Here is a 27,775-nt window from a genome sequence, read left to right as displayed (position 1 = left end):
TTTTTGTAAGAAGAATATATTGATAATGTCAGTGAAATAAGCAGACATTGAAGCTGATGCACAGATTGCTCCAGAAAGGAGTTTTTCTGTAGATTTTTCTTTAGATGCAAATACCTTTTTTAATTATGTTAATTAATGTTAAGAATTTTTAGGCTTATATTGAAGCTGTATGTGGGTCACTATATGATCATTTCTAACTGGATAAAGTCTGTACAGTACAGCATATTCCTGAGTGTATGATATAGACGTGTAGCCCCAGAGTGCGAAATTTATAAATAAATTTTTCATTGATCTTTTTATAAAAAAAAAAAAAGCTGTTTTGTTTGTTCTTTTCCACGTGGTTATTGGCAATGCTGGGTGTTTGCTGTGGTGGGGGATAGCTGGCTGGGACCTCAGGTGGCTCTTCTGGTGTTAAACCTGTAACTGTTCTGGGCTTGGATGCATCCCTGGAAGGGGATGGCTGAGCTGGATTTGGGGGGGAAGTGTGGCTCCTTCCCAGAGGCTGGAGGAAGGCCCCTGGACTCAGGGGTGTCGTGCTTTGTCCCATCCCAGCATTCAGAGGCTGCTAGAGGGGTGACGACTCAGACCAAACCCTGGTGCTGGATGGGCACGTGCTGTTTGAGACGTTCCTGAAGAAGCTGCTTGTCCCCAGGGAGTGAGGGGAGAGCTCACAGCCAGTCCTGGGATGGGGAACTTGGAGTGCATTTTTGGGGCTGCAGCCCCAGTCTGTCTGGCTGAGCACCCACAGCTCCCTGTGAACATTCCCAGCTTTTTAATTCCAGCCTGGGCCCCAGCAATGGTTTGAGGCGCCTCAGGCTGTGGGGATGGGGTCAGTGGAGTCCTCAGTGCTCCAAGGAAGGGGCAGAGGGTGAGGGTCAGCGTGGTCTCCCCATTCCCAAACCCATTTGTGTCCCCTGGCCTGCTCGGAGTGGAGCAGTGCCCGGCAGGGCTGAGCCCCTCTCTGGAGGCGTTCCTGAGCAGAGGCACCCCGTGCCTGCCCGAGGCCAGGCCTTTGAAGGCACCGTGCAGGCAAGCCGCCCTCCCTGGCACTGCTGGGGGTCAGATGAGGCTTTTTCTCTATCAATAATTCTGCCACCTCTGCCAATGCCTAAATCCCAGGGAAATTTGTGCTGTGCTCAGTTTGGCTCTGGGTGTGGGTTCCCAGGGATGCAAGGAGTGGCATCCTGCAAACACAGTGGGGGGGAAACCTGGAGAAAAGGCTCAGTGTGATCTTTCCAGGTTGGCCAAACTCCACTCCAATGTGCCAAGCCCTTTGCCATCTGCTGCCAGCATGGGTCAGTGCCTGGCACAGACACAACTGATGTCCCCAGGTGCCCTAGGGACACGCAATCACCCAGACAGCAGCCCAGTGTGGACAATACGGGCACCAAGTGACCTGGATGGATTTGAGCAGGAGAAAAAAGATTATGCCAAAACCATCAGTCACAACCACTGGTGGTCCTGGAGTTCCTGCACCGAGGGTCCTATGGCAGCTGCTGACTCCAAATCGGGGTGTGGGCCGAGCACCACTGTCCTCCAGCTGCGGCTCTGTGTGACATTGACCACCAACCTCTGCTACCAAACCTCGCAATGGCTGTGCTCCCCAGGGCACACGGGGTTACACCTGTGGGTTGAAATAATCCCAGCCTCATCTCTTTGCACTTGGAATGCTGCAAAACCTCGTCCTGTGGTCCTGTGCCTGCCTTGAGACTTCACAGAGCTGGGCTCACCTGCCTCAGCTCAGCCCCACAGCTTCTCACCCTTCACCTTGTAGAGAGCTGGGCTGGGCCAGCCACCACCTCAAGGATGGGTTTTTCTGGGGAAACGCAGCATTCCTGTGTGTGTCTCCTGTCCCCACCGTGGAGAGGAGATGGGGTCTCCAGCAGCCCCTTATTTGGGCATCTCCCTGGAGCCAAGCCCAGCAAAGCCCCTCTGTGTTCCCCACGTGTGATGGCCCCGGCAGTGGAAATGTGCTGAGGACACAGCTGAGCTCCAACGCCGGGGCAGAGCACCCTGGGCAGCAGCTGCCTTGGTGCCAGGCTCCTCCCAAGGCCCATGGCCACCCCACTTTGCAGCTTTCCTCTACAGAAACCCTGTCCAAGAAATCTAGGAACTTCAAAGACTTGATTTTTTTACCCTCTTGTTCTTTCCCTTTTCTATTTTTGTTCCAATAACACAAGAATATTGGATGGTTTGGTGGTGTAAGCACATTCTTCTGGCATTTTTGCCTGTCCCTGGCTGCATGTCATTGTCTGTCGGCCACATTACGTAGGTGCTGTTGTTCCAAGAGAAACCAAAGCAAGAATTTGAACTTTCAAGTGCTTCCTGCCATTGTCTTTTGCTTTTGTTTGTGCTGCTGACTCCAAACCAGATGGATCGGGCTCCCCTCCGGCTGGGGGGCGATGGGAAGTCAACACAACCCGGCGAGGTTTGACAGCTTTGTCTTCTCTTCTATTGCCCTTCATCCGTCAAGCTCGGCCATCGGCACTGAATCGGCCGTCACATATGGATGTGGGGGAGGAGGTGGGATTTTATTTGAATTTCAGGGAGCTTAACACAGGGAGTAAGTAATGAATGAGAAAGAAAGACAGCGAGCAGGCAAGCAAGAGGGGACAGGCTGTAATCAAAATTCAGGACATTTTAAATAGATGCTTTGTTGGACGTTTGTATGACTATGATAATGCCGCAGCCCAACAGTCCAAAGAGGAGTTACCTTTTTTAACAAAAAAGAATCACAATCAACTTCTGTTTGGTGTCGGCAAGGAGCCGGTGGCTCAGGCTGCCTAGCCAGGCTGGTTTAATTTCCAAATTCAGAATTTTTTGCTCCTTATCAAGGCATTCTGGGCTCCATTCCTGTGGATGGATGGACGGATGGATGGATGGATGGATGGATGGATGGATGGATGGTCAGCAGCACCAGGCTCCTCAGCGCATCGTGCAGGACAGGAGAGCTGATGGTTTCAGCCTGTTTTTGCTGCTGACCCAAAGCTTTTATATTTGGTGTTTGTATTTTGTATTTGGTATTTGGTGCTGGGACTGGGTGCAGAGGTCCTGTCCCCCATATCCATCCCAGGTCACCCTGTTCCTGCAGCATGGAGTAATTTTTTGCTCTTCTTGGGGTATACATGAGCTTCACACACTGCCATGAGGTGAGCATGGGATTTTCGGTGCCATCCCCCATGCCCTGAAATCACTGTTACTCTACAGACCCCCGTGCCTGGAGGACTGTGTCCTCCCCAGGATGTTCCCAGCACAGTGTAAGCAGCTCCAATTTCTTCTTGGTGCAGCAAGTGCTCCCCAGGGCACACATCATGCCCCCAGGAATGATGTTGGTCCATCATGCAGGAAGGAGAAACCTCTTCCCAAAACCTCTGCAGCTGCCATGCTCCTCTGCCACCATGAGCACCCATCTTAGCATGCCCAGGGAGAGGTGACCTCTGAGTCTCACCCTGGGTGGGACACAGACCTGTAGTTTGAGTGGAATTTTTGGCTTTTAAACAGGTTTCTCTTCCTGGGGAGAAATGGTCAAGTAGGACAACATCATGGTTTGGCTGGTTTTGGGGAAAACAGTGGAAGGGGTTAGGATCTGGAAGGGTGGAAGGTGCTTGGCTGGAGGGATTGAGGGATGGCTGAGGGCCTGGGAGGATCACTGAGGGGGTGGAAGAATGCAGGGAGAGGGGCTGGCTGGGAGGGATGGATAATAGAGGCCTGGTGGGATGAATGGGTAAGGGACGGGTAGAAGAATGGAGAGAGGCAAAGCTGGACAGCTGGAGCGATGATGGGGTTGGGTCTGGTTGGGACAACCATTTTAACTGGGAACTCCTCATTCAGCCTGACTCCAAGAGGGTTCCATGGCTGGGAGCAGACCCTGAGGGCCAGCCGAGGAGACCAGCATCTCCAGCAGCATGATCAGGTGATGGCAGATCTCAGCCCAGCTGTGCTGGTGGTGTTCTCCTGGCTATTTTTACAAAGAGGCTCCCCAGAAAGGGAAAACTCCCCAGCCAGCTGCATGTTTATCCCAGTAGGATGGCTATGGCTCTGCTGACCCCTCCTCAGTGGGGCATGGAGGACGTGGACAGGAGCATGGAGCAATGGCAGAGTGGGCCCAGTGAGCAAAGCCCTGCACAGCACTGGCTGGAGGGACAGGGACAGAGCGGACATTGACTGCCAACACTTGGTGGCTCTGCTGTGATGCATTTGCGGGGCAGCTGAGGCCGAGCCTTCACAGGGAGCCTGAGCAGCACCCTGGGACTGATGGTTCGTGCTCTGAAACATGACAGCACAATGAACAGAACCTGGCTTCAAATGAATCCTGCTACCAAGGAGAGCCTCTGCTGGGAAGCAGTGATTCTGCAACCTCCTCTCAGCCCAAGACTGCCATCTCTCTTCTTGTTTTCTCCAGGTGAAAAATCCCTTCTCATCCCTCTGCAGTCCCCAGCAATGTTCTCACACATGAGTGCAGTTGCACAAAGAGGCTCTGAATGCGTGCAGCCCTCAGGGTTTCCTGCCCTGGACTAGACTCTGATGTCTCACTGTGGCCACCCCTCCAGCTGCGGCAGGAGCTGGGTGGCAGCTCCCTAGACTACTGATTTCCTTTAATTATGCCTAAACCACTCAATCACACAGTGGCTGGAGGGCTTTCTCTGGAGTGGGTGGAGGAGCTGGAGGCACCGGTTGCAGTGTGCTGTGAAGGTTTCACTGAGTGCCCTATCCCATGCCCAGTCTGCTCCTTGGAGTCGATTGCTGGATTTCCAGCAGCCTACCACCCTTGGGGAACTGGCAGGTGCTGTGACACTTACTGGGTCTCTCCCTGGAGGTTTGGAGGTCACAGATGGGGAACCCCAACCCAGCCTCGGGGGCTTGGGGCACCTGGTGGCCCCAGGGAGCTGGGCTGGAGGTACAGGAAGGTGCTGGCTCAGCACCCACCGCTCACCTGTGCCCAGGAGCTGGAGCACAAAGGGCAGCCCTGGCCTCACACCACAGTGCCAGGATCAGGCCTCAACCCCCAGCACACTGCCCAGACAGAGAGCCTATCCCCAGTGGGTCCCCACATTTCTCCTTGCTCACATTCACAGCTACAGTGACAACTCTGAGCCGCCCCCATCCCATTTTCCACTCACTGCTCCCCCTCATTCAAAGCCTCTGTCCTTTTAAGCTATTTTTTGTCCCTCCTATTCATTTCCCGGACGCCTCAATCCTTTTCTCCTGCCTAGCCCCTCTCCTGAGCAGCTGCTATGCTAATAAGCATGAGGCAGAAAAGGGAGTGAGCCTTTGCAGGGCAGGGGAGGAGAGAAAGACCCCAGAGCCCTCCAAATGCTAAATAAATCCAAGGCTGGAGCAGCATCCCTGAACAAAGAGGCCTGGCCTCCCCCCCTCTCTTCCCTTCTTCCCAATTCCACCACCTTTTCACATTCAAATCCATTAAACAGTGAGCAGAAAGACCCCGAGTATTCATAGCATTGCATTAAAGAGAATGGTCCCTCTCCATCGGGGCCGGGCAGAGGGAAGGGCTCTCCATCCCCTCTGGGCTGGGAATCACCCAGCTCCGGCCCCTGGGCTCGGTGGAGGGAGGACAAAAGCCTCTGGCACTGCACAGGGAGACCAGTTGCCTTTCCCCTGAGATCCAGGGTTCTTCCCCACATGGGACTCCTGGGCTACTCCAGGAGGATGGAGCCCCTGGTTCCTACGGGCTGTGCTGGAGCCTGGGGGTGCAGGAGGATTGGGGCCCCCCCATCTCCTGCACGCTGACAGTGACGAGAAGTGCTACAGCAATGACAGGGCAAGGGGAACACCCAGATTTCAGGGTGGTGAAGATCTCCCACAGGCAAGGGCAGCTCCCTTGATCCCAGTGATGGGGTGAGGAGGGAGAATGCTCCTGACAGGCCAGGCACAGCCAAAGGCGCTCTGATGGTGCCCACCAGCCCCGGAGCAATGACCAGCCACCGCTATCTCAGCACAGCCAATGGCTTCCAGCACAGCAGTGCCTTGGGCTGATAACAGAGATCCCTTATACCAAAACTGATGATTTCATACCCACTGTGCCTATTTTGCCCTAAAGTGAGAGCAGCTTTCTGGTGCAAAGACCACAGATCTTATTCTCTGAGCAGGAGGAGGCAGAGATAGAGGTGGATGTGCAGTGGGCTCCCTATCAACTGCTGAGGTTTATGGTGGGATGCCTGAAAGGATGGGACTTTTCTCTGGGGGAAAAATAGGTGGGCATTTTCTTCTTCTGCCTTCTGGGATGGAAATGGACACTCACCTCCAGGAAGGATTTCATGCTCTTCTCAGAGACTGAGTTTCTGCTGGAATCACAGAACTTCAGGAGATAAAGCTTTTAGTACCAGATACTGAAAAATCTTTTGAATTCATGGATTTAACACATTAGGAATAAATTATGTCAGCTGGACCATGGAGACCAAGAGGGTCACCTGCGGTGCTCAGGAGGCAGCAGCACCTGGGACCTTCCTGCATGGCCTGGTCAGTGGGGTGGGATTCAGTTCTGACCATGGGGGTCCCTCTAAGGTGGCATCTGGGTTCCACTGTGGAAGAAGAGTTGGAAGCACAAAGAGCTTCCCTAAGCTTGTTTTACTGCTTGTGATGTCCTGGCATGTCCTTCCTGGCCTCTGCCCCAGGTTCTGGAGCCATCTCCTGGGCACCCTGAAGCATCTCAGCTGACACACAGTGCTGGTTTTTGGTGCCTGAATCCTGCTCTGCACCAGTACAATGAGGAACCTGGAAGGTGATCAAGGCTGCCCAGACAGGCCACCTCCATGGGCTCAGCCATATTCCACCCTGGGCTTCTACACTGATGTTTACTTGGTCACCACCAGGGCTCCACGCTGACCACTGCAGGTGCTGTACAGATTTGGGGTGCATGAGGGACCAGACCAGCAAGAGATCTAGATCAGAAAATGGGGAGAGGTGGGACAATCCTCAGGAAATGGAAGATTAGGTTAACCACTACATGGGACATGGGACACATGAGCTCAGACCCCTGTCCCTGCAGTGCAAAGCCGTGTGAGCGGTGCCTGGGGTGTGTCCCTGCATGGGATCCTCAGCTCCCCAAGTTGCTCGTCTGTATGGGATCCCTGAGGTGCCTTCAGAGGTGAGGTTTCAGGGCTGTAGGACTTGGCTGACACACTCCATCCCTGCTTCTCACTACAGACCACCTAGCTCCTCAGTCCAGGGAGAATCTTGTTCACTCTGGGACCTTTCTGGGCTCCACAAGGGATGTGTTCCCCCAGAAGTCAGCTCTCTGGAGTGAATGTCAGCAGGGACCCTGAGAGGTTTCTGAGAACAACCTCCCCCTGTCCCATCAAGGAAACCAGCTCTAGCCAGGAGTCAGCCTCAAATTCCCAGTTCATGGAGAAGGTCTCTCCCATGGGGAACTTGCATGCAAACTACAGATTGACCCAGCTCGTCAGAAACAGGTAGGGCTGTGCTGCTCCAGCCTCCATGGAGAGTCCTTGGGCAGAGACAGTGGGTACCCGTCGCACACTGCTTTGACCAGGGGACCCACTTCTACCTATCCTCACTTGAGAGAGGATGTGAAGGGTTGCCCTAGCATGGAGAGACATGGAAAGCTCCTGGTGCTGCCAACACCACAGTCCTGCTCCTGGGTGACTCCTCATGTGTCTCTCCATGGGTCAGTGACAGGTTGCTGTGGTCCACCATTGCCCTCGGGTACCCCTCATTCCCAGTGTGACCCTGAGCCCACCCATCATCTCACTCTGTTCCAGCCCTTCCTGAGGACCAGCCTGCCCCAGACCTGCCCTCAGAGCAGCCCCATTTGCACCCTGACCTGCATGGCCCTGGGAGGTGCTGAGAAGGGCAGGGAACACTGCGGGGTTTTAGGGAATCTTCTAAGAAATAACACAGTTAACAAGCACTGGGGCACCACCATCTCTGCTGCCAAGGCTGTGGCTGGAAGTGCCCCAGCCTTTCTCCAGCTCTGCTGCAGCGAGGGCTGGGAACGTCCCAGAAGCATGAATTGCCCCACATTGCTCCCAGACTGCTCCAAGGGCTATCCCAGCTGCCTCCTCATCCTTGTGGGACTGGCTGGGGACATTGTGTCCGGAGCTAGACAGGCTGACACATGAGAACTGCAGGCGCTGCTGTCCTCCGTTGTGGCTGCACCTCGAGGGTGTGGTGGGACCATCCTGGGCAGGTCTACCTGCGGCAGCAGGTGGGACAGGGGTCGGGGCGGCCCTCCGAGGGGTTGGCCGGGGAGAAAGGTCCCTGCTTAGCAATGCAGGAATGCAGGCCGGGTTGAATGCGGCGGAGGCGGGTCTGATCTGGTGCCCCACTAAGCCTCCATTCTTTCCCAGCCGGTGCATCTTGTATTCAGGCTGCCTGCTCCTAAGCAGAGCGTCTTTAATCCTTCCCTTGTCTCCTCCATTCCCTTTCAGGCCTTTGGCCAATGGGAAGGGGATGAGCAGCTCTCTGCAGGAAGGAAATTAAAAGCGAGGAGGAGGGTAGGGAGGAGGAGAACGCGGGGAGGGGGACTTGGAAGGGAAGACAATCCTGGAGTGGAGATGCCAGTCATCGGGGTCTCAATAGCCCCATTCACCCTGCCCAGCCACACAGAAAATCAGGGTCACCAGGATCCATGCCCTGCCTGGAGACAACTGTTGCTTTATTCTTTTTAATTGCTGGAAAACGCAGAAAAGTTCACTTGTGTGTGTGGCTGGCTCCGGTGGGGGCTGCGCCGGGGGCCGCGGGCGGCGGAGGGGCGGGAGGGAGGGGGTAGAGCCCGACCCGCAGCGAGAAGGACACAAAAAAGCAGACGCACGTGAGGGTGGAGGCTGCGAGCCGGCGCGGGGAGGAGGATCGGCACGGCCGGGCGGCGGGGACAGGGCGGTATCGTCCCCGGGCATGCATGGAAGGGTTCCCGGGGTTTTGGGGTGGAGGGGCCAGGCAGGGAAGAGCTGTGCAGACATACACGTGTGGACAGATGTGTGTGTGTCCCCACATCTCCGGGCACGGAGAAGCCTGGTTGATGATGCTTCTGTCCGGAGACACAGGGACCAGGCAGCCCAGAGCACACGTGGGACACCCAGCGGCACACCGACATGCAACCCGAGGATGCTGACAGCTCCCAGATGGACAGAGGGCTGTGCCATCTCCAGTTTGAGATGCTGCTCCAAGTGCCACCCCAGTCAGGTGAAGGTTCCAACTCTGCACCTGCACGGCCGTACCCAGGGGATGTCCCAGAGAACAGCTCTAGGGGAACAAGCTACCTCAGTTGCCCTCTCACTCTGCCATCCATTCCTCTTGCTGTCCTATGTGCCCAGATGTGGCTGAGCACAGTCTTGACACACAGGCCATCACAGGCTGTTGCCACCCATCAGCAGCCCAGCAGTGCCACACCAGCAGCTTGCCAGCTGCCCTCTGGCTCTGATGGGTGGCGAGTGCCAGGGGGCACACTGGGAGAGAACATGAGTCCCTGGGCCAAAGATGGAGCCAGTCCCATCCTGCCTCCATCAGGGACATCTCTGTGCACCCTCCCATAGGCCTCCTGTGAGCCAGGGGTGATTTGGGTCTGTTGCAGCCTTCAGATTTGGGTTGCACTTCCCTTCCCAGTGCAGCCTTGTCTCCCTTTGCTCTGCCCTTTGCTGAACACTCAACTTTCCTGTGTGAGGAGCATCAGAGATGTGCTCTCAATCACTCCGTTACCCATGGGATACAAGGCAGTGTCTTCTGAGGTTTCCCTGATAACCATGTCCTCTTGCAAGTCGTAGAATTCCAGACTGGTTTGGGTTGGAAGGGACCTTAAAGCTCATCCAGTGCCACCCCCTGCCATGGGCAGGGACACCTTCCACTATCCCAGGCTGCTCCAAGCCCTTTCCAACCTGCCCTTGGACGCTTCCAGGAATGGGGCAGTCACAGCCCCTCTGGGCCAGGGCCTGCCCTCCCTCACAGGGAACAATTTCTTCCTAATATCTAATCTAAATCTCTCCTTTTTTAGTTTAAAATAGCTGCCCCTTGTCCTGTCACTATCTGCCCGTGTAAAAAGTCATTCTCCCTGTCTTTTACAAGCCTCCTCTAAGTACAGCCTTCCCCGGTGCCCATCGCTGCCCGGACCGCAGGCAGGGGGCTCAAGGGAACCCTCCGCCCGCCCGTGACCGGGGCGAGGCCAGAGCGGGGCTGTCATTCCTTACCGCCGGCTGCCACCTAGCGATGGGGGACCGGGGCAGCGGGGACCCCCGCCTGGGGACTCTGGGGAGGGCTTGGGGGGGCTGGAACCCAGGCTGTGCTGCCCCGGGGATGCTCCTCAAGAGAGAGCAGGCGGGGCGAGGACGAGTGGGGCTACCGAAAGCGCCTGTGCCGCAGGTCCGCGTCTGCCCCGCGCTCTAGTCACACTGGGATGTGGCAGGAAGATCTGTTTGTGGAGATGACCAGGCTATCTCTGCCGGGACAGAGCAGCCCCGTGCCCGGGCAGCAGCACCTGCTGGTCCGTATCCAAGAGTCCGTCAGTGACCGCGGGGGAGTGGAGGGTGAAAGTCTGGCTGACTTCTGCCAGTGTGCCGCCAGCTCTGGCCCTTCTCCACAAATATTGGGTCGTGGCCACCTGGAGAGGGGCTCCTGCCCTTTGCTCTGTTTGCAGTTTCCCTCGGGCTGTTTGGCTTCTGTTAATCATCCCACAAAGGCAAACACTGCTGGGAAGGATTAAGAATGGCCCAGCATTTCCCGCTCCTCCCGGCCCAGGGACCCTCAACTGTGGGATGGGTCACACACAGCCGGATCCTGGATGTTGGCCATCAGCTTGGGACTGCCTGGAAGGGGTCCAAAAGGGGAGCAGGAAACTCGGGCTCTGTTCCCTATGGACATGGATTAGATAGCCTGGGGTAAGTGCTGGGCGTCCCTCAGTGCTCTCCTCACCACAGGGTCAAACTGGTCCGTCAGAGCTGGGGGCTCTTTGTAGGATGACAGAGCAGGAATATGAATCCCAACATAGAATAGAGGAGAAAGACAGCTCCTGGCCCCATGGTGTAGGAACAGGCAAGGGTGAGGAGCTCAGCCTGGTGTGGCTGGTAGGGTGCTCCACTCCTGCACCCCACACAGCTCCCTGCAAATCCCCACCACCGCCAAGGGCAGTGGTGCTCCCCGGGCAGTACACCCCACCTCCCCCAGGAGCCCCCCCGCAGGGTGGCTGGCCCCGCTGGCCCTGGTCTGAAGGTCAGAGTGCTGCACAGTGGGGATCTCTGCACAGCACAGAGTCCAGGATCCCACTGAAGTGCTGAGGCTCAGCAGCACTCCGAAGCCACCAGCCATGATTATTTGGGGTCTCCTTTCCCTCCTCCTCTTCACTGTGGCTCGTGGAACCCCCATCGGAGACCAGGATGAAGATATCCAAGTGCAGGAGAATTTTGAGGCTGAGCGGGTAATGGCAGCTTGTGTTCCCTTAATTCTGGGGGCAAAAGGGATGGGGTAAGCTTTCTTTCATTTTCCTCCAGAAAGAAGGGCAATAATGCCTATGCCCATGCCAGGCTGTGCGCGACAGGCATTGGCAGTGTGGCACTCCCTGGGTGCCGCTCAGGAGGTGCCAGGCTCTGGGGTGGCCTCATCCTGGCAAACCCCAGGGAGGGTGGCTGCAGTCGGAGCACCAGGGCAGATGAGTCCTGTGGAAAGTCTGTGGTTCAGCATGCAGGGATGCAGGCTGCCTGGGAGATCCCCCACAACGTGCCTTGCCCCCTGCCAGGCTTCATACAGCCCTGCATGTATGTCCAGATTTGGGTCTCACTGGTATACAGGGGTGGATGACAGCCTGATGCCTCCAGCCCTGCCTCATGGTCAGGGAACCAGGGAAAATTCTGCTCAGTGCTGATACACTGCCCAAATCCTGCAGCAGCTCTGGCCTCTGCACCCTGCAGTTTCTCCCTGCATCAGGAATATTTTGACTACACAAAACCAGGTGATGTCCCACCTTGGTGAGGAGGGCTCACGGTGCAGACGTGTCTCTCTTCTCCCTGCAGATGCACGGGAAGTGGTTTGACATCGCCATCGGCACGACCTGCAAATGGATGAAGAACTACAAGGAGAAGTTCAGCATGGGCACACTGGTGCTGGGCCCTGGCCCCAGTGCCGACCAGATCAGCACTACCAGCACCAGGCTGCGGTATGGGGCACTGCTGGGAGCTTTGCTGGAGGTGCTTGAGCCTCCTCCAAAGCCACCCCACCCAGGGGTGCTCCCTCTCCCAGGGGCTGGGACAGATATGGGAGTTACTTGTTCTGCCTGGCATCCAAGCCCTGAGGAGGGGGTGGATTGGGCCTGATACCTTGGGCAGCATGATTTCAGGGGTCCTGCACCATGTCCTTGGGGCCCCAGACATGGTTTTCATGCCATAACCAGGGAAAATAATCCCTCCAAGCAGCTGATTGTTTTCTTTCTCTCTCCAGGCAAGGTGACTGTACACTAGTCTCAGGGGAGTACCAGAAAACCAGCACCCCTGGAAAATACACCTACTACAACCCCAGTGAGTTGGGGTGAGGCATGGCTGGGAGATGGGGACCAACTCTGGGGACAGCTGGCAGAGGTGGAAGGGGTTCAGAAGAGCAGGGCTCAGAGGCCACTCCACAGTATGGAGTGGCCTCTGATGTGGACATTTCCAGCCAAAGTATAGAGTAAAGCTGCAGGGAAAGGCTGTTTGAGCACTGTCCTGTGTAGCCACAGGATGATGAGGTGTTGCAGCAGGTCACTCCTGTCCACAGGATCCCAGGCTGGGGCAGGGACCAGCCACACTTCAGGAGCATGAGTGGTATCTCAGTTGCTCGCAGCTCAATTCTCTCACCTAAGAGACTGGTGAGCCTAAAGGGACTCATGATTGTATCTGAGTCTGCTTCCCAAAAATCACATATTTTAAATTAGATGCCTGATTTCAGCCCCCAGCTTTGGGGCTGTCCTACACTGCTCCATCTCATCATGAGGGGCAGGAATGACATCCCTGTCTCTGTCTTACCCAGGATGGGACGTGTCTATCCAGTCCTATGTGCTCCGTACCAACTACGATGAATATGCTGTTATTCTGATGAAGAAGAAAAGCAGTTTTGGTCCAAGCACCACCCTGAAGCTGTATGGTATGTCTGGCCATGGCACTTGAGGGCAAGCAGGCCCTAGGATGGACCAGCACAGCTCAAAAACACCACCTAAGGGTCTGTCAGTTCCCTTGGCCTTAAGGGAACTCACCGTGGGCTTTGAAAATGGTGGCTTAGACCAGCTCATCTTTGGCATGGCAGAGGTGGAGTCTCATGGCTCCATGAGAGCCATATCAGGCACTGATGTGAACATCCAGACCAGCAGGGTGCTTGGGATTAAGGTGGTAGTATCTGCTTAAAGGAAACCCAGCCCTGAAGTGGCAGGAGATGCTGTCTTCCATGATTAAGAAACATTAAACCCACTTTGTCCAAGCGCTTAAAGGAAACCCAGCCCTGAAGTGGCAGGAGATGCTGTCTTCCATTTCCATGATTAAGAAACATTAAACACACTTTGTCCAAGCCTTGGTCAAGACTCGTCAAGAACAGCAGGGAAGTAGTGACGTCACTGGGCCTGGAAGGGTTCAAAAAACATGTAGATGTGGAGCTCAGGGACATGTTTTCGGTTGGACATAGCAGTGCTAGGTCAATGGTTGGGCTCAGTCTTTGCTTCCCTGATTCTATGTTGGGAAGGACCAGGAGTCTGGTGTTGCACCTGCCTGCAGCCACCTGAGGTCCGTGAGTGCTTGGGGACTGCACTCCCACACCAACCCTGCCCACAGCCCATTTGCTTTCCCAGGGAGGAGTCCGGAGCTACGGGAGGACCTCATTGAGTCTTTCCATCAGCTGGCTCTGGAGATGGGCATCCCTGAAGACTCCATCTTCATCCTGGCCAACAGAGGTAACCTCCCATGGGGCACGTGCCTCTCATGCTGCCAGAGCACTCCAGTTGCTCCTTCTGCGTCTGCCAAGCTGGGGAGACAGGGGATGGTCGGGAGGGAGGAAGGAGAGACAAATGCTTTGGTAGCATGGGATGAAAAGGAAATAAGGCCATGCATCAGTCAGGATTCCACCAGAGCTTCCAGAGGGGTCTGTGCTGGGCTGTCAGGTCAGTGCAACCACACTACTGGGATGAGGGCATGGAACACTTGTGTCTGGTCCCTGGGCTGGGTGCTGCCAGCACATGGGAGGCTCCTTGCTCAGTCTGGGGTTCAGAAGGGGCTAGCATGATGGAGGGTGTGTGGGTGTGGATGTGTGTCTGTGTGGGTGTGTGGGTGTATGGGTGTGTGGGTGTATGGGTGTGTGGGTGTGGGTGTGTGGGTGTGTGTGTAGGATTTTGGGGGGGCCAAGGGGGGCATGGGGATTTCAGGGAAATGGGCATTTTAGGATGGTGCTTCTGTGAATGGGAGGTGGAAAGCAGAAAGAGGAGAATAACGTTGGGTGGAACTGGGAGAGTGTCCCCTTGCCCAGGGTCCTGCATATGCACAGTGCTGGACTCACTGAAGTTTGTCAGGACACCTCTCCTCTCACACTGCTCATCTTCTTTCCTGCTCCTGGGCCAGGTGAATGTGTTCCTCAAGATACTGAAAATGGTCCCCAGGTGAGTGGGCCAGCTGGGACATTCTGAAGTGGATCAAGGCCAGAGACATCCCTTCCAAGCCAAACGCACTGGAGATCGGGTGTCTAGGGAGAAGGCTCCATGGGCAGGACATGTTCTTTGGGCAGTGACTCCACTGACCATCCTGGGAGTTGCTCTTCCACCTCTGCTGGTGGGCTTTGCCTGCAAGGATGGGGGCAGGGCAGGTGCAGGCTGCAGGGGAAGGGTCCTGGTGGCCAGGTGGGGACAAGAGCTTATTTCCAAGTGGAAGATTTTTCCTACTCCGATTTTTTTCACATTGTGAATGTTGCTGGTGTTTCCTTGCTCCTTGCCTGTCTGTGTGTATCCCAGCCAGGCTTTAGGCCCCTTCTCCAGGGATGGGGAAGCTTAGCACCCACTGGTCCTTCAACTTCCATACTCAGCACCTCCCAGTCTTTCAGGGTTGAGTGTTGAAAGATTTTCCAGGGGGAATGGGACTGTCATAGGAGAAACAACCCAGCTGACTCCAGAGCAGGTAACACATTGTTGAGGCACATCCCCAGCAAGTGGCACAACTTGGGCACTTTGGGTGTCTTAATCCACAACCTGGAATTGTGGGCCCCATGCTGGAAGAGCACAGGGCTGGGAAGATTATGAGGTGTGGAGGGATCACAGCCTGCAGACCCAAGATCAGTGAGTGGAGACGTGCTGGGAGCACAGAGGCGGGTTGGAGCCTGAGGTGCCCCTCAGCAAGGCTGGGGCAGGTGGTCCCAGGTGGGCAGCAGGTCCCACAGGCAGGGACTGATGGCAGCTCTGTGCTTCCTTACTGGTGCAGAGGGCGCGGAGAGCAGTCCTACCCCTGGAGGAGGGCTCAGCCGCAGGACCCCTGCCCACTTACATTGGCAATAAGGAAGGTAGGTCCCAGGGGAGGGGGCTGCATCGGGACCCCCCTGGCCTGCGCTCCCCTTTGCCTGTGACCCGTGGTGTGCTGGTCCACAGACTCGTGCCGGCTGAGCCGGGACCCTGGGCCCTGCAGTGGGATGCTCTCTCGCTTCTTCTACAACTCCTCCTCCATGGCCTGTGAAACGTTCCACTATGGAGGCTGTCTGGGCAATGGCAACAACTTCTACTCAGAAAAGGAGTGCCTGCAGGCATGCCGGACGGAGGGTGAGAATCCTGGCTGGGCTGGGACACTGGAGGTGCCATTGCTGAGGCATCACAAAGGATCTGAGCATTGCCTCGAATGCCATGTGTCTGGTATCCATGTGGGAGGTGTGGGGGTCCCTGGACCCCCCGCCTCACGCAGCTCCTGTCCCTGCAGCTGCCTGCAGGCTGCCCATTGTCCCGGGTCCCTGCCAGGCACTGATGACACGCTGGGCCTTCGATGCAGCCCAGGGCAAGTGCATCACCTTCAGCTATGGGGGCTGCAAGGGCAACGGGAACCAGTTCTACTCGGAGAAGGAGTGCAAGGAGTACTGCGGGGCTCCTCAGCTGGCAGGTACTCCCCTTGGCCCCCACCCCAGGGCAGCAGCCCGCAACATCTCCTGTCCCGCACTGGGTCTGCCTGCGGTGCGGACAGGGCTGTCCTGGCTCTGGCTGGGTCTGTCCTGACTCTGGATGGGTCCAGGATGGGTTCACTGTGGGCCTAGGACGTGTTTGCCATGGGTTAAGGATCAGTCTAGCTCTGGAATGGGTCTGGATAGGTTTTGTGCTCTGCCTGGAATGGGCCATTCTGGGTCAGGATGGATGCAAGATGGGTGTGTCCTTGGGCTGGGATGGGTTTGTCATGGGTCCGTGATGGGTGTGGGATGGTTTTGTGCTGTGCCTGGGAGGGATCTGTCCCGGGTAGAGAATATGGCCATTAGCCCACAGACAATATGGCACAGAGGGGCTGGGCAAGCTGCAGACATGCTGAGGCCATGACTGAACTTCAGTGTGGTCTTGATGAGAGGGGGAACATCCCCAGGCAGGCTGGGGTGCAGTGGGGAGCAGTGGAGGTGACAGCCCCAGGCTGAAATATTTGGTGGTGCAGGAACCCTCACACCAAGGACCAGCCCTGGGTCCCTGTCAGGGGTGTGGTACCTGCCAGGTTCCCCAGCTCCAGCCAGTGCAGAGGTTTCTGTACTGAACCTCCTCGGGAGACACAACAGGCACCACTTATCCCTCAGGGGAAATGACCAGAGTTTGTCAGGAGTCTGGCAGAGAAAATCATCCTGCAGAGAGGGGTGACTGAGGTGTCTTCCACCTTATCCAGCCCTGGGTGTGCCTGCTTCCAGGAGGGCAGGAGCTGGGGACTTGATGTGACCCCACGGATGGGAAATGGAGCCTATCTTAGGGCAGAACTCATCTTTTATAATCCCTGCCAGCATTATAAAGTACATTAATGCCACCATGGCACGTGGTGGGACACAAAGTGTGGGACAGCATGGGTGTGCACAGATGGTCTAGGCCGCTGCCCTCATCCATCACAGGGACAAAGTGGGAAGCAGCATCCATCATCTGTGACTGCAGGGTGATGAGGGGTCTGGCAATCTGTCCATCACCTGCTGCATCTCTCCACTTGCAGAGGACGAGGAGCTCCTGCAGCTCTCAAACTGATGCAGGCGGAGGATGCGGGGTCGGCATCCAGCACCAGGGTCCTGCAGAACAGTGCAGACAGCTGTGGCGGCCCGGGAGATGCCTCCAGCAGTAAACGTCTCTCATGCGACCAAAGAGCCCAGTGTCAATTCTCAGGCGGGTGGGGAGCAGGGTGAGGGGCGCAGGAGGGGCAGGGGATGCTGTGGGGTGCTCCCTGGCCTCCCTGGTGGGTGTCCCCACCTCTGTGCGGTTATGGGGCTCTCCCCTCTGAGTCTCTGACCCTTCCTCAGGCCACTCCCTCTGCCCACACAGGGCCGGGGGGCACCGAGAGGGTCTGGGGTCCCGCTTTATGGGGTCCAGCTCCCATTTCCCAGGAGGTGGGGCTGGGCTGCTGGGAAGGGGACAGCGAGGGAAGGTACAAGTGTCTGCTCCTCCCTAAAGGTGAAAGATTGCAGCTGGGGTCCCGGTGGGACCCGTGTGCGGCCGAGATGGGGAGCACGGGGGTGCGGCAGTCCCGGGGGAGTTATATGGGCTTTGCAGCATGGAATTACGGGGTGTCGGAGAGGACCCTGAGGGTCACGGGAGAGTTACGGGGTTATGAGGGTCACGGGAAAATGGGGCTAGCGTAGGAGCGGACGACACGGGTTATGACAGTCTCAGGGGACACAGGGGTCCGAGGGAGGGATTAGAGGTGTTTCGGGGGTAGTCCCAGGGATGCTGCCGTGGCCCCGTGAGGGGTTATGGGGGTCACGGGTCGGGGGGCTGTGAAGCTGCCAAGAGGAGATTGCTAGAGTCTTGGGGGGCTGTGAGGGTCCCAGGAGGGCACAGCCGGGGTTATGTGGGTCACGCTGCGGGGGTCTCGGGCACATTGGGCTGCACTCGACCTTCGAGGGGGTCACCGGGGGGAGGTTACCGGGGGTCGCGGCGGCGACCGCGCTCCGCGCGCTTCTGTCCCCCCCCGGCCGCCGTACCCGCGCCGCGCGTGCCCCGGCCTCCTGCGGTGAGGCGGAAGAGCCAAGATGGCGGCGGCGGGAGCCCCGCGCCGCCCCCGCTTCCCACGCCCGGCCCCCGGCCCCGGACCCCGGTTGGGCTGAGCGGCCAGGCCCCACCGCCCCGTGCCGGACCCCGGCACCGGCTCCATCGCCCCGCGCCGGGACATGCCCCGGTAGTGCCTCCTCTCCCCCGGCGCAGTTTCCTCCTGCCGGGCCGGGCCCGCACACCTCCGCCCCGCATGGCCGGGCCGGCCCCGCCGCAGCCCTGAGCCGCCCCGTGCATCCGCCGCGCCCGCCCGGCCCCTGAGCCCGCGCTCAGCCCGTTCCCCGGGGTGCAGGAGTGGGACCACGAAGATGTTCTCGGCCCTGAAGAAGCTGGTGGGCTCGGACCAGGCTGCGGTCCGCGACAAAAACATCCCTGCGGGGCTGCAGTCCATGAACCAGGCGCTGCAGAGGAGGTTCGCCAAGGGAGTCCAGTATAACAGTGAGTCGGAGCGCTGGGCCGGCGCGGGTGGGCCAGCCCGGGGGGAGGCGGGCGGCCCTGTCTGGTGCCCCGTGGGGTGCCCGGGGACCGCAGAGGGGCTGGGAGTGCTTTCTTTGAGCAGGTGGGTGCTTTTATCGGTATTCACTCGAAGCCAAGTTTGGAATTAAATGTTGGAGGTCATTGGAGGAGTGAGGGATGGGAAACTTTTGCCTTTCCGTGCAGGACTCGGGACCCGCGGTGCAGCAGCGTCCCTGAGCGCTGCCTGCCGGCTGTGGCACAAGAGAGATTGCCTGAGACATCAGTTTGTGTCAGCTCGAGAATCAAGAGGGTAACTCCCCTGAGTGCGTGGGTGATCTTCCCTGCAGCGCAGGATAATAGTGCCTATAATTAAGCTGTAGTGGTTGTATGATAAGAGTCTGTTTAAAAGCTCAACCCTGCCAGGCTTTAGTAAAAGGTGGACAGTGAATACCTCTGTGTGCCCTTGGTACATCATTTCATCCTGACTGTCTTTTCTGCAGTCTTTTGCTCTTTTATCGAGCGACACTTTCAGAATTCTTTTTCTCTCAGTGTTGAGGCTCAGGGCTGCATTTTTCCCTTGGAGCTTAGTAAAGGTGATTTCTAATACAGTGTTTCAGGAGGGCACTGCAAATATGTGAAATACGTCTCAAAGTAACAACTGTGAGATAGGGACAGCAGTTATGTCATTCCTGCTGAAAATAGAGCTGGTTCCAGAGAGTGCTGTGAGTACCAGCTCATCTGTGTGGATCCAAACAGGCAGGGAGGCAGATTGCAGAAGGCTGAGAGATTGGCAGGTGGGAAAAAGACTGATTTGTGAATGTGGCACTGGGTAATTTCTGTGAAGGCACACGTGTTAGAGGAATAGAGCTTCTGTTGGATCTCGGTCTGAAACAGAATGTGATGGAGAAGTTACGCTTTGGGTTTTAGGGTGTTTTTTCTTTGTTTAATATTATGGCTGTTGGCTGTGCTTTGGGACTGAGGTTTCAAAGTGCTCTGCTTTACTAGAGAGAGCATTTGGTGCCTTTATCCCTAGCACATCTGCAGATATGCCCGTGCTGTTTAATTTATAAAATTAGTGTCTTAGCAAGCAGTCCTGAATGTGAAAAGTAGAAGTGTGATTGCTGAGACTGGGTTTCCAGTGGAAGATGGGGGTGGGGGTGAAGGAAGCCTTGGAACACAGCGCTGCATCCTTAAACTGTCCTGGAGAGCTGCTGGTCTCAGACTGTTGGTTTGTGCAGAGGCTTCATGTGGCCTCAGCCCAGAAGACCTGCGTGCTGCACAGGCAGCTGAGTGCCAGAGATCAGGTAGCTAATAGCAGCTTGTGAATTATGTAAGAGCCAGGAGCTGGCTTCTCAGGCAGGGGAGGTTTGTGCTGCGGATGGAAGGGATCAGCTGCATCCTGCTGGCACAGGACAGGACCAGCTCTGCTCCGTGGTGGCTGCATCATGCCAGACCTGTGGATGGGCACCTGCCTGCCATTTGTGCAAGGCCAGAAATGCTAACTGTAGCTTCGCTGCTTTTTGTCTCATTAGTGAAAGCCTCAGAAAGTATTTTTGGTTTGTGCTCTGTCTTACCAGGGTTTGTGTTCTAGTTACTGCTTTATAGCTGAAAACTGCAGCTTTCTGTCACTGCCTTAAGGCAAGCTTTCCAATCTCCATAGTAACTCTTCCCAGCATCACTGTTATATAATATTTATAGGAGATACAGTCTGGCTGACAAAAAGGCTCCAGGTACCCCCCATAGCCATAGCACTGGGGAGATGGGGAGCATTCCAGTGTGGTGAGGTGGTCTCAGTTGAAGGTGGGCTGTGAAGGAATGTTATTACAAGGGCCGTTGCTCAGGAAGGGCAGAACTGCAAATCCTGTGCATTGCCAATTCTCCTTTCTTGGCAAATTCCTGATGCTCAGCAGAGGATGTGGTTTGGAGCCACAAAGATCTTTACAACTCCTCTGTTTCCCTGAAACTGCCTGAACCTAAACCAAGGGGCGCTGTGATTTGTTTTACAGAAATGTTTCTTTGCTGCATTAGACCACTACAGATCCTGAATGAAGCCTGTTTCCTTCCCAGAAATCTACTTAGTATGCTGAGAATATGTTGGGCTGTTCACTGCTAAAGCAGGCTGGGACACAGGCCTTGTGCCTGGCTCTGGGTGCCTACTTGGGCTCAGAGCAGCTCCTGCTGTGCCAGCCCTGCAGCGCTCAGGTACATCTTGTAACAGACAGCCCCATGTTTGAGGGGATGCTGAAGGCTGTGAGGTGTTTAATGGCACTGATAGTTACAGACCCTAGGTAGAATAGAGCACTAAGTTGAACCTGAATGATTTGTTTTGATGGTTCCTCTCCTACACAGTCAGCTTTTCAAAAGGAAGAGCGTTGTGGGATGGGAAGGTTTAGATTTTTAATGAAATTATGAGAGCAGAGACCAGTACCAGACTTTGGCAGCAGTCATGTCCTTTGCTTGGGACATCCTGTGGTAAAACAGTAGCATTTCCATGCTGCATTCCAGCACACACACACTCTGTACCAGCCGCATGGAGCTGCTGTGGTTCGCATCCAGCTGACACCAGAGTTCCCTGAGCACTCAGAAAATGACGTGGGTCTGTATGTCATGGCTGGAATCTTTATAAGGGATCATGATTCCAGGGCTGGGGAACCAGTCTTTGTGAAAACTTGCTCTTGTTTTCCTGCTTGGGATACCCTGGATCAGGTGTGCTGCATGGCTGTTCCAAGGGTGTGCTGGCCCTGTGAGGGAGCGTGGCAAGAGCAAGTAAGAGGAAGTGGCTCTCGTGCCTTTGGCAGCCCTGCTTGTTTCAATAAATTACAAAACTTAATTCCTGGTGCTCAGACATGACCATTTATGTAAGGCAGTGATGGGCAAACAATGGTCCTGGGATTTGCTGGCCAGGGACAGGAACAAAAGACATGGAGGTGCCAAATGTTAATCCATTCTATTCCCCAGACACGGAACCTTTGCTCTGGGCTTTACATGCTGCATCCATTGTGCCACTTGACAAACCCCACTGCTCTGTGTGCTTGGAGCATAGGCTGAACAGCCACCAGTGCTGGGATACCAAAGGCAATAGCTCCAAAAATTCCCCCCACTCCCTCTTCTTATTAATTTTTCTGCCTAACATATTCCTTAAAAGACAAAACTTAATTAATACCATGTACCTTTTTAGTAAGCATTATAGTCCTTACTTCCTTAGTGTTACTTTGGAGTTGTAGTTCCCAGACTCATTGTTAAGTATTTTAATTCAGCATGACTTCTAAAAGGAAGGCTTCTCCTCCTCCTGCCACTTCCCACCTTCTCTTGTTTTCTCCTGTGGCTGGCACAGGTGTTTGTGCAGCATGTGCCAGCCCTGCTTTGCCTGCTGCTGTCCTGTGCCTATGGGAATTGTGCTTGGGGTGGTTCTGCAGAGCAGGTGGTGCTGCTTTTGGCAGCAGAACAAGCTCAGAGCATTTCAGTTGAAATCTCAAAGACTTTAATGAAGGTAAGGTTATGACCCTCTCCATGGGGTTATTAGTTTCAGGATCTTTGCTGCAGAGTCCTGGAGGAATGTGGGCAAAGCTGGGAATTCCTGATTTCTAGTTCTGAGTTGGTCTCAGACCTGTTCTCTGGGCCTATATTGTCGCTGCTCTGCTTCCATCTCCCATGTGGAGCATGGAAATCCCTCTGGTTTTCCTGATGCAATGACAATATGAATAAAGTGATTTGTTTAGCTTTTTCCTTGCCTCTTGATCTATTCCCCTTCCCTACCGTTCTCCCCACAGATAATTCTTCTGTCTTTGCTACAAACCTCTGGCTGTTTGCAGTAAGTACTGATTTAACTTAAAATAAGGCAACAGTTTTACTTGATAGAATTAACCTTGCCTATAGTTATTGTTCTTCTTTCCACACTCAGCCGCAGCCCAGGCCTGACTGTGCTTGGAAGCTCCTCAGGCCTTCTTTCCTTGCAGATGCCTGTCACTGAGCAAACCTGCCCCAGCCAAAGTCCCAAATACAGACTTTGCTTTGCTAAAAGCGATTTGTGTCACCTGCCTTCTTCCTGTTCTGTTTTTAAAGACTTTTTATTTCTTCAGGAAAAGAGTCAGTGAGAACTTGTGCACTATGTAAAAGAAGAGAGATTCTAATGGAGAATGCTGGAGCTGGAAGGGGCTCTTGGACCTGCTCAGACTGAGCAGGTGGTGCCACAAGCACCTTGCCCTGATCTGAACGTGAGCTGATTAGGGCTGGGGGGTGGATTCCCTTGCACTCCAACCGTGCCTTCCATGTGCTGCTCACACTGCTCATTCAGCTGGGCAGTGGAGCTAGAGAAGAAAAGTGAAAATGGATAATTTAGAGGTTGTTTCTCAGACAGTTCAGTTTCTTGATCCAGCTCCATGTTTAAGTGCATAAAAAGTGGTGTTGGCATGAAGTAAGGCTGTCCCTTCTCAGGAGAGCTCACAACCTCGTTATCTGGTAGTGATCCTGAAAGTGCACCTTGAGAGCAGCCTGACTGTTTGAGGAAGGGACTATTTGTCCCTTAAAACTCACGGTTTTAGTATCTCATGCTGCATTCCGGGGTAGGGGGAGGATATGATTTTGAATGTTTTAGGGCAGGCAGTGAGAGCTCTTGGAAAGGTTTGGGTTTGAAAGGGGGCAAATGGAGTCTCATTCTGCCTATGCCAGGGACTGGTTTCATGATTCTGAAAAATCAAAAGGATGTTCTGTTGATTGTTTTGCCATCTGGAAGTAGGAAACAACCATAAGCAAGGTGACCAGAAATGCAGGAACTGGTTTGTTGTGTCTGCAGAGATGCTGTGGGACCTTTAACTGAAGTCAGCCTATAAATACTGTGCTCATTTTTGCCTTTATTCTTCTGGTGTGCTAAGTAATTTTGAAAAAGAACAAACATCTCTGAAAAAGAATAAACCTCTGTGTACTACAAAAAAAGCACAGTGGAACTGTAGCAATAGGCAGAATTCCTCCACAGACTTTGTGTGCTTTATCTTCAAGTTGACCTGTTCAGCTCTTCTCTGAAATGACTGCAGCAGCTCCTGAACTGCAGCAGAAGGCAGCCTTCTGTCTCAGATCTCCTTGCCCAAATGATGATGATCAACCTAATTCTAATTACCTGACTGCCATTGGATGTCTCTGAGGTGGCCCATTTTCCAGAGGATCATAGCTCCAAATCAAAACACAAAAATAAAAATCCAGTTTTATTCAGCTGAATAAAAATCCAGCTTACGTTTTCCAGTAGCCATGTGGTTGCCAGTAAAAACAAAGATGGCATTGAAAAAAGAAATTCCACAATGTAACAGAAAATTTAGAAAATACGAGGTAGTGTTTTCAGAAAGAGCAAGATAACCTTTGAATTTACTCTGGAAAGTTCATGATATTAATTGCTACAATTTTTGATATTTTGAACACTTGCTTTCCTTGGAAGAGTTTGAAAGAGTTTCTGTCTAAACTGAAGCAACCAACACAAGAGCCTTGTGACAGGAGGTTGCAGCAAGGTGAGCATCAGCCTCCTCTACCAAGTAACAAGTAACAGGAGGGGAAACAACCTCAAGTTGCGCAGGGGGAGGTTTAGATTGGCTATTAGGGAAAATTTGTTGGCAGAAAGGGCTATCCAGCCCTGGCACAGGCTGCTCAGGGCAGTGGTGGAGTCCCCATCCCTGGAGGGATTTAAAAATCACACGGGTGTGGCACCTGGGGACATGGTTTACTGGTGGCCTTGGTAGTGCTGAGGGAATGTTGGAATAGTTGATCTTAAAGGTCCTTTCCAAATCATTCTAAACTTAAATCATTCTGTGATTCTATTCTCTCAAGGCATGAGAAGTGTTTAAGGAGAAAGGGAAATGATAGAGGAGGTAATGGAAGGGACAGAATGGAATGTCATAAAAGGCCAGCAATGGAACAGGGTATGATGAAGTAGGAGTAAGGGCCAGGGAGAGGTAGAGAAGGCGGGAGGATGGGAAGTTGTTGTAAATGGGTGATCTAGATCACTTAAAGAATGAGCAGCAGCTGTACAAGCAAAAGTGGTCTAGATATGATATTGTTCAAGTGTGACTTGGCAAAGGTTGATGGCAACGTTCACTCTGTTACTGACCACATGCACAAAACACCCTGAGGAAAATTGACTTCGAATTGAGGTGGAATGAGTGACACAGAGACCCTCGTGTTGAGTTATGAGGCTCAGGGGGGACCCTCTTTCTAAACTCCTGATGGAGCTTAGGTGCTTCTGGGTCCAGTCTTAGTCTAGACTTGGCCTTGGACAGTTTATGTCTAATGGACTTACCTATACAGAGTTTATAATAATTAATACTGAGTATCAATTTCATTAGTATTAATTCCACATGCCATCAGTTCCTTACTGAGGATCTCTTGGGCCAGGAGGGATCTCTTATTCCCAGGTAAGGGACCTCAGATGTAGAGAGGTGTTCTAGTTGAAGGGGAGACTCACAGGCAGACTGTCCTGCCACAGTTCAGGAAGAGCTCGGGTTAGACTCCTGCTCTGTCAGGGCTAAAAGGTCCCTGCCTCAAAGAGAAGCTTAGGTGTCCCAGCTTCAAGGGACGTCCCCACCATGCAGCTGCACCACCGGGCACAGAGAGCTCAGGGAAGGCTTATTCCATCTGTCATTTTGGTGGGATAATGTGGAGGCTCATAGTCTGATTGCATCCAATGGGAAGGGTGTGCAGGAGACTCCTTGTACCCACATCTTTCTTCGTTCCTTGATTAACGAGTTTTGGAAAAGTCACCTGGTATTTTTGTGTTAATCCATGGTTGGTGTAGTGTTCCAAGCTCATGTACCCCAATGCTGGCTGTGTCACTGCTCCTCTCTGCCTTTCCTAGAGGAATTCTTGGTCCAGCCATGGCTCAGCCCTTTGCTTCCTTTAAAGCCTGAACCAAACTGATGCTGGTTTGCTTAAGAGGTCAAATGTGTCCATCAAAGAGCAGAGGCTCAGCTGGCCAGAGTTGTGCAGATTCTGAAGATTCGAGCTTGCTGTTGGTTCGTTGTGCTGAGCTGGTGTGAGTTACTGAATAAACAATGATTTAAATGACTGAGGCTCATGTTTTCTGACGAGCCCCATCGTGCCTGTGTAGTATGGGAGGACTAATTACATCTGAATAAAGCCTGCAAAAAGTCAGCATGCTTTTCACAGCATTCTTCAAGTTGTATTTAATCACTTTTTCTGTTTGCTCTTTTCTCCAGTGAAAATTGTCATCCGGGGGGACAGGAACACTGGGAAAACCACACTCTGGCACCGACTGCAGGGAAAGAAATTTATTGAGGAATACATTCCAACTCAGGAGATCCAAGTCACCAGCATCCACTGGAATTACAAAAGTAAGATGGAAGAGGGTGGAGGGAGTGACAGTCATGGGATGGTCCCCTGGGGGAGGAAATTCCACTGCAGCCTCATTTGCTTTTTTCTTCTCTGTCTGCTTGGGAAACAAAATGGTCTCTCTTCATGCTTTTTAATTTATTATTCATAGTTTTGCAGTCATGTTTTTAATTTTGTCAGACGCTCTATGTTCTAAGTGCTAAAGAATACGTCTGTGGAAGCCACAATTCAAGGGAAGTGTTTAATAGGTGGTCTGAAGCATTTGAAAAATTTTTAATATGCTTAACATGTTAATGAGGAGGGGTTATTGTATAAATCTGTCGCTGAGGCCCACTGTGCTTGGGTGTTACTGTGTTGCCTTGAAGTGGATACATGGTGCAAACTGGATTTCACTGATGAAAATATAAGGAGATTCTGGTGACTGGGGAGGATTTCAAAAATTATTGTACTGCTGTTAGCTCTAGGCTGGCTTACTGAAGCACAGAAGTGCCAGTGCCTTTTTTAAGTTCTTGCTGCAGTGTGGTTTTAATTTTTATTTTACTGGTTGCAACTGGCTGTGAAAGCCCTGCATCCCACCTGGAAAAGACACTGCAGGCACTGAAGTTACGTAAGGTTGTGATTCAACGATGCATTAAGTCCAGCTTTCAGGTTGCTGATCAAGAATGCCATAGCATTGTGGGATGAACTCCTGGTTCAGTATGGAAGTGCTCTGTAAGACTGAGTATGCTGTACAAAAAAAGTCAGCCGTTGTTTGTCATTGTCAGACATTGTCCATTTGCCTCACCCTGATCTTCTGTTGAATCAAGTACTGCTCAGCTCCTCCCCACTGGGAGAACACCTTGTGCAGTGGGGTGAGCACCAAATTGAGTGCTATGTCTTAATTCACCACCAAAATTGAATTGCCGAGTGATACCATGATGCCCAAGTCTCGTGATATTGCTCACAAAGCCACAGGATGTGTTCACCAGCAGGTCTGCTGTGGTCACACAGAGGTGTTTCCCATCTGCAGCCAAACCTCTTGTGAGGTGTACGTGTGCTGTGGCATCCTTCCCCTCACTCCTCTTCCTTCCTCTCAGGATGTCAGCACATCAGTTACTGAGGAATGAACGCAGAGCTTTCAAGTTGGATGGTGGAAACTATCTCCAAAATCAAATCTGAATGCTTCAGATTTTTATTTTAAGATAAACAGACTTAGATCAGAGTAAGAAATAAAATTCCTCTTTCCTAGATACCCAAGTGTAAAGAATGCGCTGAGTCTGCAGTGTCATGCATTAAAGCATCAGAGTTGAGTTTCTTCTCTGATAGGTGCAGGTAACACAACACTTGTGTTGGATACAGCCTGGGAGTCTGGCATTTATTTTAGGAGGCTTATTCATATCTGACTGTATCCATGAACAAGTACAAAATGTGTACATGCAAAAAGGTGTTTGGAGGAAGATCCAGTCTTCTCACCTGTGTCTGCATTTCTTTCCCTGATCCAAGGCTCAGACACTGCTTTTTCAACACTGGTGAAATCCTGGGGTAGAAAACACCTGCACCTGAGGCTGGCTTTGCTGTGTGCTGAGATCCACAGGTGTATGGGTTATTTCTAGGGCCACTTCTTAGCTTGGTGTGCTGCATTTCTGTAGAGCTTCCCAGCCAGAGCTGACAGCAGTGTGTACAGATGCTGGTAGACTTTTCTCAAGGTTAAGTGTTGCTGACCATGTAGAACTACTTGCAAAGCTGTACCTGAAACTGTGCCTTTAATTTGTGTTTCTTTTACATTGTAAAACACTGTAGTATTGTCTTAGTAATAATTTCCACTATTTTAGGACATTTTCCATTGAC

General features: G+C 53.4%; 2 protein-coding genes across 6 annotated transcripts in view; both read left to right on the top strand.

Moving 5' to 3' along the window:
• Nucleotides 1-11,272: 11,272 nt before the first annotated feature.
• LOC121336907 (alpha-1-microglobulin/bikunin precursor) lies at nt 11,273-17,242 on the top strand. Its single transcript, XM_041406533.1, has 10 exons — nt 11,273-11,383; nt 11,976-12,118; nt 12,400-12,476; nt 12,964-13,077; nt 13,772-13,873; nt 14,535-14,572; nt 15,384-15,462; nt 15,548-15,715; nt 15,870-16,046; nt 17,115-17,242. The coding sequence occupies exons 1-10, from the start codon at nt 11,273-11,275 to the stop codon at nt 17,144-17,146; spliced, it is 1,041 nt and encodes a 346-aa protein (XP_041262467.1). The 3' UTR covers nt 17,147-17,242.
• Nucleotides 17,243-18,106: 864 nt separating this feature from the next.
• Nucleotides 18,107-27,775, top strand: part of RABL6 (RAB, member RAS oncogene family like 6) — a 53,816-nt gene continuing 44,147 nt past the window's right edge. For all 5 annotated transcript variants that reach the window (XM_041406507.1, XM_041406506.1, XM_041406508.1 and 2 more), the window contains exons 1-2: nt 18,107-18,601; nt 25,816-25,950. In XM_041406507.1, the coding sequence (XP_041262441.1) occupies nt 18,472-18,601; nt 25,816-25,950 (265 nt within the window). In that variant the 5' untranslated portion in view covers nt 18,107-18,471. The remainder of the gene's footprint in view (nt 18,602-25,815; nt 25,951-27,775) is intronic.

This window comes from Onychostruthus taczanowskii, unplaced genomic scaffold (assembly GCF_017590055.1).
Source record: "Onychostruthus taczanowskii isolate IOZ18803 unplaced genomic scaffold, ASM1759005v1 scaffold25, whole genome shotgun sequence".
Taxonomy (NCBI): Eukaryota; Metazoa; Chordata; class Aves; order Passeriformes; family Passeridae; genus Onychostruthus; species Onychostruthus taczanowskii.
Note: the sequence above shows the minus strand (reverse complement) of the source record. Positions and strands in the feature narration are given on the sequence as shown.

Coding starts and splice junctions, on each gene's coding strand:
- LOC121336907 (XM_041406533.1), top strand. CDS start 11,273: ATGATTATTTGGGGTCTCCTTTCCCTCCTCCTCTTCACTGTGGCTCGT. Junction 12,119..12,399: donor ACTACCAGCACCAGGCTGCG/GTATGGGGCACT, acceptor TTCTCTCTCCAG/GCAAGGTGACTGTACACTAG. Junction 12,477..12,963: donor ATACACCTACTACAACCCCA/GTGAGTTGGGGT, acceptor TGTCTTACCCAG/GATGGGACGTGTCTATCCAG.